Source organism: Notothenia coriiceps, unplaced genomic scaffold, assembly GCF_000735185.1.
Source record: "Notothenia coriiceps isolate Sejong01 unplaced genomic scaffold, NC01 NC01_scaffold00011249, whole genome shotgun sequence".
NCBI classification, from domain to species: Eukaryota; Metazoa; Chordata; class Actinopteri; order Perciformes; family Nototheniidae; genus Notothenia; species Notothenia coriiceps.
Window position 1 is genome coordinate 109,444 of NW_011343950.1, and position 12,384 is coordinate 121,827.

Genomic DNA, 12,384 nt, shown 5'->3' on the forward strand with positions numbered 1-12,384 from the left:
AATTCGTAGGAAAAGTACTTGGTGTGAAAGCGCCTATTGGTGCTCTAGGAGGAGATTCAGCTGATAATGTGTGGGGGGGGGTTACCTTGGTTGGTGATTGGCTAATGGTTACACAAGCCAAAACATCGTTATGACATCACAAAGTGGCCAAAATCTGATTAGCTCATTGTCAGACAGGTTTTTATATAAATGGATCAGGACAAAAAGAGAGTGAATCTCTTTACACAGAGGGGACATATTTTCCCTATAACTGTACAGGCCTAGAACCCCCCAAAATATTGGCAAATACTCATTTCAGTGTTTCTGCTATATTCCTATCTGATACAAGTGTTTGTGGTTAGTTCACAGGTCTGTAATAACATAGGACAGGGGAGTGTCTAAACCGATTAAATCAAATAATAGGTGTAGATAATCTTGTTGGTAGCCTACAAATAATTGGTTAGTGTTTGACATGGAACCTACGGATTCAGTGTTTCTGTGTTTAGAGCTAAACCAGAGAATAGAGTTTAAAAATATATTTTATGCTGTTTGTAAAAGTTTGCAGAAAGTGATGTAACATTAGTAAATGTATGTGAAGCAAGCTGTGCACTGTTAAAAAAGCCTTTCAAATGCTATATCGCTTGTTAGCACTGTATAGTACTTAATACTAGCTCCACCTCAACAATAAAATACATTGATGCATGACAATCTCTAATAATGTATTAATGTGTCCTTACTTACACTTTGCTTTACCTAACTAAAAGGATCTGAATACTTCTTCTAAAATCAAATGCTTAACTCACCAGACCATCAAGCAATGATTCGTTATTTAAAAAAAAGTTTTAGTTTGTTTTATGTTTTTCTTTGTCAACGCATTTATTGCTAACAGAGGCATCATAACATGAAGCTATAAAATGTAGTTTGAATGAGGTGACACTGTTTAACACATTTTATATTAATCCCTGGACATCTATCCATCTGCACTTCCTGTTACACAACTTGGAAACCTGTCAATGAGAACAATGAAGTCACACAAGAAAAGCCTGGTGAAACTAAAAACACATGACAGCATGCACACAACACACTCACAAAACAGGCCCTAAAATCTACCTCGGGGCTCGGGGAGGACACTACCAGAGAACAGATTACAGGTTGTGAATCTCCATATTTGGAGTGCGAGTGACTGATTGGAGGAGTCGCGATGAAGCCACATGTTGACAGTGCCAAATGAGGCAGGGGCACAGCAGGTTCATGCCATTAGTGCAGCTGAGTGTGTGAAGTGGACACACCCTCATGCAGGTAGGCTTTGCTTTCGTTGAAGGCCCTGGGGCCACAGGGGACTCTGAGCAATTAAAGGATTTGCCAAGACACGTAACCCAGATTCTCACTACTCGACACAAGGTGTGGCAACATGAGAGGGAGGAGGCGGAAGTTTTAGCTTGAGGCCTTCACTGTAAAAACAAATAGAAATCTGTCATCGAATCATTAATATAATTAAATGAGTTGATTTTGTATTATGCTTGTTTAATCGTGAACTCAACTTGGCAAATGCATGACAAGTTTTTATAAAAAGTAACATTTGCATATTGACTGAAGTGAGTGGAGTGGGCATGTTGGTTCACATAAAGAGGTACTGTCCTACATACAAAGTCATATTGTAAGCCAATCTCTGTCTCATTGCTTAGTTAGCACAGTAATAAAAAAGTCTACTGAACAAACAATCCTGTAAATGAAGACTGATGACTCAGGATCAACCTGTGTCCTCGTGCTGAATGAATCCAGCTTTTTTGTCTTTTCTGGTGAAAAAGAGAGCCATCAAGTGGCCAAATGAAGGTCCTGAAGCTTAAGTTGTTACTGTCTATTTGTTTCTTTTAGGATCTGTGATCTAGTTATGTCCTTTCGAAAGCGAATGGATGAAAACACCCAAAATATTATATCTGACAGAATTTCTGAACTACATCAAATCACGCATTGAAATGTCACATCAAGATTTTGAAATGACAAAAACCTCTTGCTGTAATGAAACATTTTAACAGCAACTCACACATAAATTGTAGGCAGACAATAAATGTTTGTAATGTTTAACTATTAGTTGTACCCGCAGCAAAATTACTTAGGCCTAATTGTATTGTCAATGTTTTAGCTATGCAGCAACGTTAGTCTTATTAGCATGTGTACGGCTGCTAAATACTATCTTAACAATAATGGTCAACTAAAAACAATTATTACACCAGCAGAATTTCATTGTGTTTCTCGGTTTCATTTCAACATCAAATTATCACATAAAAAATACAAATAGCGTTGTCTTTCTCTAAATGTATGCTAGGTCAATTAGCTACCAAGCTCACGGAGCTACTCACGCCAGGTTAGCAACAGTTATTCCATTACCGATCTTAGCTTGAAAGCTAACGTTGGCAAACTAAAATTGTTGGGTAGTTTCCAAGATAACATAGAAGTTATTTTAGAAACACTTACCGCTGCTATGACGAAACTTTTAGATGCCTTTTAGACTTTTCTGAACATCTGGATGAATAAAAATGGTCCGCTGAAGGACAAAAAACGATTTACATCCCAAAGTTGGAGTTCTAGTTCCTGCCGTTGGACCGCCATCTTTGGTTTGATGGGGAGTTGGCTAACGAAGGAAAACCTTTTATTCAAACTTGAAACTTTGTTTTATTTAATTTATTTGTTTAAAATAAATAGTGGCTTTTCAATAAAGTTTTCAAAGTTATAAAACAGCGCCCTAGTAATATAATAATTGTGTTTAGCCCACAGTTTGATGTTGATTTGGGTGACCCTTTCACCAAACCCCCAAACCTTGTTAAGTTTAATAAATGCGCATATGACATTTATGCGCACCAAAGGAAATTATGTACCTAGTGAGTGCACATCTTCTTTTCAACAGTTCAGCAGGAAGAGCATATACGATTAATTTGTTCCAAAAAGCAGCAAAACCTTGTTTATTTTAAAAACATATATTAATCTGCTGTGGTACACAGTAAGTAGGCTTCATGTAATCAAGTAGTCCTACTCTAGACTAGGCTTCTTGGGATAACATTTGAGGTATTCTACTCAAGTATTTCCATTTTCTGCAACATTATACTTCTTCTCTACCACGTCAAATGGGAATATACTCATTTGTTTGACAGTTTATTTTTTAGATTACAGTTTTTCATCTTATTTCTGTCCAGTGAAAAACATGTATTTCCAAATGTTTGTAATGTTTATGCGTGTTGCAGTATTCTTGGCTGGCTCTTGGCCAAGAAACTTAACCCCAAGTTGCTACTGATGGCCAACGGTGTGTGAATGTTGGTTTCCCCAAGAACCTTGCATGGCAGCCTCTGCCTCTTCTATATGAATGTGTGAATGCTTTGTAAAAAGTGCTTTGAGTAGTCTTGAATAGTGTCAAAGCACTATACAAATGCAGTCCATTTGAACTGAAGAACGAAGTGTTCCTTAATGGGTTGACACAAATGTTCTACCTCTCAAGCTATAACATATTTAAAACACATCTTGGTTGAGCAGGAAAATGACTCATCACAAGCAAAGCTAAGAAAATCAATAGACATACATTTACGACCGACCGACCGACCAACAGACAGACAGACAGAATTAAAAAAGAAAAACATTGTATGCATTATTTGTTTGTGTTCGGAGGAAGAATTGGACACATAGCTTCAAGGTAAAAATACCAGAACAGAAGTTTATAGTGGTACATGCTCATACACACAAAGAAAACCTGATTAGACAGTGACTAGATAGAGATTTTAGCTTCATATCATTCATCAAAATGTAGTTTATTAAATGTATTAAGACAAAGGTTAAGGGCCTTGAGCTAAATAATCATTGCTGTGTCAGAACCTATTGCTTTTAGGCCTTTTGATTGATGTATGACATAAATAAAATCATGTAAAATATATAAATAATAATGCAATTATAATAATAACACAACAAATAAAAAAACATTATTCTATTTGTATCCTATTAAGGATTCTTGACAATGAGTGTTACTTGTTGTCCAAGCTTAATAAAACATGTTTACCATCTGTATTTTCCAGTGTATCCACAGGGTGGCAGCACTTTATCACGTGTTACAGCCTCCTGCCATGCACCCTCCAGGGTTGACAGTGAGGGGGAAAACGTTGTATGCCATTGCGGCCACAATGATGAAGGTCACACCATTACAAGTTCCAGTTGTGTTGTGGAAACATGGACTTTCATTTTAAAAGTGAGAATTCGGGAAAAGCTGAAATTTAATCATCCAACTATTGTCTACAGTAGATGTTGGGATTGAGTCAGCAATATAAACGGAGGGTGCTCTTGAGGAACAAGCAAACACATTTCTATGTATTGTCAATCCCTTAGTATCTTGGATGCACTGTGAAAAGAGTTAAGAACCTGGTTTATGCTTGACTCAGCAGCACCATATCTAACAATGACTGTCAGCTTCTGTGTGCATGAACTTTGCTTTCTGCTCAGAAAAAACAGGAAGTCTCAGAATCAACTTTAGGTGTTACATTTGAGGGGGAAAACAGTATTTGCATTATGCATGCCTGGGGTAGCAGACTTTTGGAGGTTTTCATGTAACTTTGAAGTCAGAAATCCAGTTACAGTATAGGGTTACTTGAAGTCATAGTAAAGTTAAAAAAAAGGTCATTATTTGCCACGGAAACAAAATCGATTGTGACTCACAGATAATTAATGTTAAAAATAAATGAGCAGCAAATTATAATACTTTTTATGTCAAGAGAAAAAAACGTGTTTTCTTTAATTAAAAAATAAATAATCACCATACACTGCTGCACATTTCCTCACAAACATTTCCTTCACACAAATAACTATAATATAATGATTATGATGATATAAAGTGAGGGTAATGAACATTGGGGTGAAAACCTGACGACAAACATCACTTTGATGGTGAAAACTTGTGAATGTGACATTTGTTCTCAAAACATATTTTTCAAATGGAAAAACTGAAATCGAAAAACCCGAAACATTGTCTTTTTGTGACACTCCAAATGTAATATTGCTACTTTTTCAATGGACATTCTTTGGTGCTTTATGCTGCTGCCAATGACTCCTAATTATTTCAAATAAAATAAAAAGCGTCCCTGCTATGGCAAATGGACTGCATTGTTGTAGCGCCTCAAAATATCTCACATTAGCCTTAACACACACCCATTCATACTGCCATGCAGGGTCGTGATGCTGCTCACCGCAAACAGTTTGGGTACCTTGCTCGAGGACACTTATAATAACATGCTTTCAAGACAGTAACAACCAGGAACTGATCTGTGGTCAACCGGCTCTACACCCCGAGCTCAGTCACACACACACACACACACACACACACACACACACACACACACACACACACACACACACACACACACACACACACACACACACACACAGCTGAATGAGCATTCTAAAAATGTATATTATATTGGAAGACATCTTTTTTCATGCATTTTTTTCCGAGGCATTGTCGTTATTCACTAAAACATTCTTCATGACACACGAGGATGGTGGGTTTGTTCTTATAGAGCATTGTGTAGCTACATTACTACAGTACTTTGAATAATACTAAAGGACAATATGTACATTTTAAAAATAACGTGTTACAGCTGTAGCTACTTTTTATGAGGATTTCTACGCAGCAAGCATTCTGCTTTCAGATAAAATGATGTCCCCTTGAAAAACAAGTATTGCTCTTGAATTAACTTCCTCCCCGGATGATAACACTAAACAACTGTTTGTTTTTTATTTAGAGGTCTTTGCAGTCTGTGGGACAGGAGATATTGTAAGTGTGTAATCCGGGTCATTTAAGACCTTGATCTCCCTAAGGTCGACCCCACATGAAAATGCGTGTGTTGGTTATGAGATGCAGCAGCATGGAGTTATTGTGTCTCTGTGGACAGCAGAGAGCACGAGGAGTGATTTCGTTTTCTGTCTGTTCTGACACACCTCTGCACACCAGCCCAGTGTACACAGCTGTGTGTGTCTTCACCCCTCACAGTTAGTGGGTGAGGCGATCAGATTGTGTTAATCCTTCATTCATTCTCCTTTAAAGTGACCATTAGCATCATATTCCGTCCCTAAGCTCCTCCTCCCTCCACCTCCACCTGACCAGCCGTCCTCGGGCCCCTCGTGGAACCGCAGCCGCAGCGTTTTGTGGATGACAAAGCGCTCCACGATGAAGGAGGCGCAGAACCAGGGCACTGCATACTCAGCCGTGATCAGTCCCTTGAAGTTGTAGCGAAACTCGGAGTAGTCCCATGGACAGGCGTTGAACTGTCGCAGCAGCAGCCCCGTGCCAAACTCCCAAATGTACGTCCATAAGGTGTAGATGACGCAGCGCAGCAGCACGGGGCAGCGGCCGCGTAGCTGCAGGTACATCTGCTCCACGATGAGGATGCAGGTGCCGTAGATGAAGAGCGCCCACACGCTGGTCACGCCCGGGAACTTCCAGTTGCAGTTGACCACAAACTCCCAGGCGGCGGTGAACATGACCTCGCAGAAGTAGCCGTGGATGGCGTAGAGGTACCAGCGGGACAGAGCTGTGAGAGGGACGGGAGCCTCGGGGGTCGCCACGGTCACCATCCTTACTGATGCTCTCACACTGATGTTCTATCTGTTATAATGTGTGGCAGGTCTGAGGAGAAAGGAGCAAAAGAAAGGTTGTTAGAAAGGGACACAATATGCCAACTTCATCCACTTTCAGGGGAGACATTGAAGGTGAATAGGGTCAGATTTTTAACAAATAGAAACCATCATGAAACTTCCCCAATGTATTAAGACTATTCCTTTTTGAATTACACATTTTCTGAATTGTTCAAATATGCACATTTTGTATTTTCTTCTGGTGAATTTATGAGCAGATGCAAAGTAATTAAAATAAAGGTATAAATGTGTATTTTTTTTAAATGTTTAAATTACCCAAAATGTCAAAAGTTTCTTTCAATTTTTTGATGCTATTTATGCTTGGTATTTTTCTGTTATACACATCTAAAGTTTTTACATTATGTGCTCTAATAATCTAGTGTCATTTTATCTCACTGACATCAATCTCACTGTCAAAGCTGTATTAAGTTACTGGTGAAGCCAAATAAGCATCCTCCGCCTGCTGCTTCACATTAAAGCTTTCCAATGGAAACACAAAGGGGTGACTTTTATTTTGAAGAAGACACGGAAAAGGAAATGCATATAGTCATCTTTGTGTTTGCTAACCATGATATTTAATCGAAAATGCATCCAAATGCATGGTAACAGTGTCCTGTTGTTGGAAAATTACTTATGGTGTGCACAGAATGAGATCATCGCGGTTGAAATACTGGGGAAAAAGCATATTATTATGCCCGTCTACTGCACACCCAAATCCGTGAACACATTACACCCGTCCTCATCAAGCTCCACTGGCTCCCCATCCCCCAGAGAATTCAGTGGAAAATCCTCCTAAGGACATACAAAGCCCTCCATAACCTGGCCCCATCCTAACTGACTGACCTCCTCCACAGACACACTCGCTCCCTCCGCTCTGCTGCTGCCGACCTCCTGTCCCTCCCCACCCGGACCAACCTCAAGTCCTGGGGCGGCAGAGCCTTCTCCGTTGCTGCACCCACCCTCTGGAACTCACTACCCCGATCCATCAGAGATTCTTACTCCCTCACAGCACACAACATCACTCAAAACCCACCTGTTCAACACTGTATTCAACAACTGGCCACCCCCCTCCACCCCTATTTTCTGTTTTGTTTATCTCTTTTTGTATTTCTGTTTTTTTTTTGTGTCTTTTCTTAATTCTCTGTCAAAGCGTCTTTGAGTTTCATGAAAAGCGCTATAAAAGTCCCATGTATTATTATTATTATTATTATTATTATTATTAAAGATCCAAGTGCAGCGGAGAATGAAACTCAAAAAGTAAAGGACAAAAGCATCAGAAGATGATAAAAAAAACTACAATAAAACTTGAGCCATTTCCTTGGTTTGAAGATGGAGACACTGTTTCAAAGAAATGAAAAATAAAGGTGCCATAGGGACAGAGCTCTGCAAGGATCCCTTTAAAATTGACAAAAATCGCTTTTCGCTGGGAAGAATAGTGGTAGTTTGAAAAACAGAACATACAAATCACCTCATGGAACATTCTGGGAAAGTCACTGAACGTTTGTGTGTAGATTATCCAGGAAAACACAATGATTTTTAGCCAGGCAACGTGGAAAAATATGCAGTAAAACATTAAAGAGATTGCCCTCTCCAGGATCCATAATAATCTACTAGGAGGTTAAGTGCTCCAGGGGTCGAGAGATCTATACAGTATGAGGCTTATTAAATAATTGACAGTTATTAGGGAGACCGAGAGAAACTGTAATTCTAAAGGAAAAGTTGCTAATTTTTTAACAGTACTCTTTAACGTGAAGACACTGGTTATTAAATGACATAACAAACTAATTATACACCAAGTTCTTGACACATCTGAACAAAACAAAGAACACGCTCTGCTTCTCAGGGTGTTCATATTATGCAGCTAAAAACATGCTGTGTAATAGACCTGGAGGATGCACTTGGCTCATCAACATGCTGCATTCCGTGGGTAGATTCCTCTTTCTTCCCTGTTCCAAATGCCACCCAAAACTGTGTTAAAGCCCATTTTCAAGACATAATGTGCAAAATGTAATATGCTTCACAACATTGGATTGGTACTTACCAAAGCATGACAGAGCCTGAAAATTGGTATCATGGCGGGGTGTACAATCTCCCCTGTAGCATTCAGAATTACAATGGAGGTGATCATTAGGTCATCAAAGAGGCTTATGGTAGCAAAGAGGACCATTTCTACAAAACCATGTGTCAAATATTCTCAACTGTGATCCAAAATACATGAGAAACCAATTATGAGCTGAGGGAGATGGAATTTAAACTGGTAATTCTACAAAATGAAAAAGTTAGAGACTTCCAGAGGGCAACAGCAAGGGGTTCAATGGCAGGAGCAAAAGCAGAAAGAAATCCTTGTTCATTCCTTAGATGTGATGCACAACAACCAAACATGCTAACCCCCACAGCCTTACTACAACAACACTAGCAAGGGCACACTATGTCCTGCATTTGTAATTCACATTGAAAGTAAATCGAGTGAAATAGCTCAAAATGAGTGGAAGTGGGATTAAATAGTCCAACATAAATGCAATTCCTATAATGTGTGTTTAAGAATAGGGACATACGGTTACTATGAATGAGATGTATAGTCTTAAAGAGGAATTAATCATATTTTCGTTTAATCCATTGAGGTTTCTGCTCTTTATGATGACTCATTTCATTTCAAAGTAACAGCTGCTGCTAATGGAGACATTTTGGAGGGATTGAGAAGTCATTTGGTTTTAAAATGATTCATTCTAACAAAGAAGTGTGCCAAATGATAGAACATTTGCTTGGATTTAACTGATGGAAGCTTTATTACTCTACTGCAGGTTGGGTAACCTTTTTTAGTCATATACCAAACGTTTCTTCCCAGGAAAAAACAGATACAGAGTTGAATGTTTAATTAATCTGCAATTCAAATCTGAAAGCCCACAAGATACAATGCAACAATACGAGGTGAGGTGAGAGAAATGGGCTATCCTAAGACAGCTGATGTGTAGAGGAACATGAGTGGATACTCTTATCTGCGCTGATGCTCATATGCAGTGAATGCTAAAATGCTACAGGCCTGTCTGGAGAGGGACAGTCTTATCAGAACTTCAACAGACGACTGGCCTTTTTTTCTTATTTCATTTTCACCAGATTTCCACATCAAGACTGGTATTTCCATCAGGTCCTTCTGGTTGTATGTCTGTGACATTGACTCTGCTTGCATGTAAATGTTCATTTTATGGTGATCCAAGTGAATGTGAAGGGGTCAATTTTGGTGTTTTAATATGGGTTATTTTTGACTCCTCATTATGAATGTTACAGAGCGTGCTGGCATTTGCTCTGCAGAGAACATCTGTCTGGGACTCAACTCCGGAGCTGCTATTGTTCAGTGTGTGTGGTGTGTGTGTGTGTGTGTGTGTGTGTGTGTGTGTGTGTGTGTGTGTTTGGCCCTGCTCCCCTGTTGTGTCACTTCCTGTCAGTGTGTCCTGCTCAGATCAGATTCAACACAGATCAGTGAGAGGAACCTCCCTCTGCATTGGCTTCAACTTATATTTAAATGCATTTCCTTGAACTGTCCCCCTTCTCTAAAGCAGTATTTTTGTACCTTACTCGTCAAATTATTAAGTTAGACACTCTGTCCAGATGTATTCCTCTGTCCATTGTCAGAAGAGCGTTGACGTGTAAAGCCCCAACAGACCGGAGTACTTGACCTGCTGCTGTAGATCATCGTTGGGTTTGTTTCATCATCATCTCACTTCCAGCTGCTCTTGTTATTGATCAAACTGATCTGAGACACTGTCTATCACATTGTAATGATTGTAGGTATTACTTCATGAATGTTACTGAACAGACGGCACGTGGTTTGTCGTGCTTTGCTTTCTGTTATTTTGTTCATGTCTGTCTGTGAGACGTGGCTTTTGTCGGGACCCCCTTGAAACCCAGATGGTGCGTCTCAAGGGGTTTATCCTAATAAATACATTTCTATATATATAATCTAACAGAAGGGAGGGGCTCTGTGACCTTCGACCGCTCTGGTCTGACCGTCAGGCAAACTGAAGTGTAGACTGACCCTGACCCCCCTTTGAGACCCTCAGAGAGACCTTGACCCCCCCTCTGAGACCCTCAAGACCTTCAAAGACCCTCAAGAGACCCTCAGAGAGACCCTGACCCCCCTCTGAGACCCTCAAGACCTTCAAAGACCCTCAAGAGACCCTCAGAGAGACCCTGACCCCCCTCTGAGACCCTCAAGACCTTCAAAGACCCTCAAGAGACCCTCAGAGAGACCTGCAGGAATGTCTCAGTATCTAATGTAATCCTGTCTAGTGCTGTCCCAAGGCCTGTTCTCCTGAATTCTTCAAAGCAGATTCCTGGATAACCGCACTTCCAAAATACTTCACACTTGAATCTCTGCTTCTTTGGAACCTGAGAAAAATATCTGCCCAACTTGAAGTCAATCCAATGAACGCTATGATCACCCGTTGGATTGTGGACTACAGCTTTGAAGCCACACGTTTGGCATGTTGTTTTATTGGCTGTCACCTTGTTGTTATTTTGCAGTCTCTATGTTGATTTTGGGAAACCAGAAGTGACGTAAGAGGGTGGAGCTAAAACTAGCGAGCATTGAAGAGAGGCTCTATTCTGCTTGTTGTGGTGTTCTCTCTCATGCAGATGGGTGCTACTGAAATGCAGTAAACTCGGGTGTAACGTCACTCCTATTTCCCACCTCCAATGTAAAAGTAAGGCAGCATCATTTTGAGATGTTCAGAAAAAGTCTGACATTTAAGCAAAAAGTAAAAAATGTTGAGATAAAAGTCTGAATTTATATATTTTTTTAAAGAAGTCAGAATTCTATTTTTTTTTTGTTGTAAAAGTCAGATTCTCGAGATTATGAGAGAAAAAGTCATAATTTTGAAAAAAAAGTCATAAAAAATAAAAACTGAATTCAGATATTTTGAGAAAAAGTCAGATTGTTTTGAAAAAATTCTAAGTTTTGAGAAAAAAAGTCAGAATTCAGATATTTTATTTGATTGATATCTGCAGAGGCTCAAACCCCTGTGTTCCGTCAGAGGGGGTTTCTCTCAGACTTGAAGGTTGCCACTAAAGTATTTTTGATGTGACATCCTAACGGGGTCTCGGACTCACAGAAGACGAGGACCTGGAAAAACTTCAATATTCCTCTCTGTGGACTGATTCTGATCGTTAGTAACCATGTTCATCTTGTGCTCTCTATGTCCAAAGCTCACAGCACTACTCATGGTAGTCAGAATCAGCCAGAGTACAAAACTCCAAAACCACTACAAAATGGTCCAAATCTGCCAAATCATTTTTTAACATCATATGCACAATGCTGGCAGCTAGACTGTCTTGAAGGTGCTGGGGGTAACTTCTGGTAAAAACTGCGACCCTGTATCCCTGAGAAGCTGATCCACAGAGGTTCACTCATAAACTATTGTCTGGCTGTAATGGTAATTAACACAACTTATGCTAATTGGTCAAATTGCCCAACATATGCACAATGCTGGCAGCTAGACTGTCTTAAAGGTGCTGGAGGTAACTTCTTGTAAAAACTTAAATACGACCCTCTATCCCTGAGCAGCTGATCCACAGAGGTTCACTCATAAACTATTGTCTGGCTATAATGGTAATTAACACAATTTATGCTACCGTAATTTTCGGACTATAAGCCGCGCCTTTTTTCCCATTTTTCGACCCTGCGGCTTATATAACGGTGCGGCTAATCTATGGATTTGTACAGCTCACGGCCACCACCTTTAA

General features: G+C 39.8%; 1 protein-coding gene across 1 annotated transcript in view; it reads right to left on the reverse strand.

Moving 5' to 3' along the window:
* Positions 1–5,392: 5,392 nt before the first annotated feature.
* Positions 5,393–12,384, reverse strand: part of tmem229b (transmembrane protein 229B) — a 16,202-nt gene continuing 9,210 nt past the window's right edge. Inside the window, exon 2 of the mRNA XM_010772521.1 lies at positions 5,393–6,637. Coding sequence (XP_010770823.1) covers positions 6,040–6,585 — 546 coding nt within the window. The 5' untranslated portion in view covers positions 6,586–6,637 and the 3' untranslated portion in view covers positions 5,393–6,039. The remainder of the gene's footprint in view (positions 6,638–12,384) is intronic.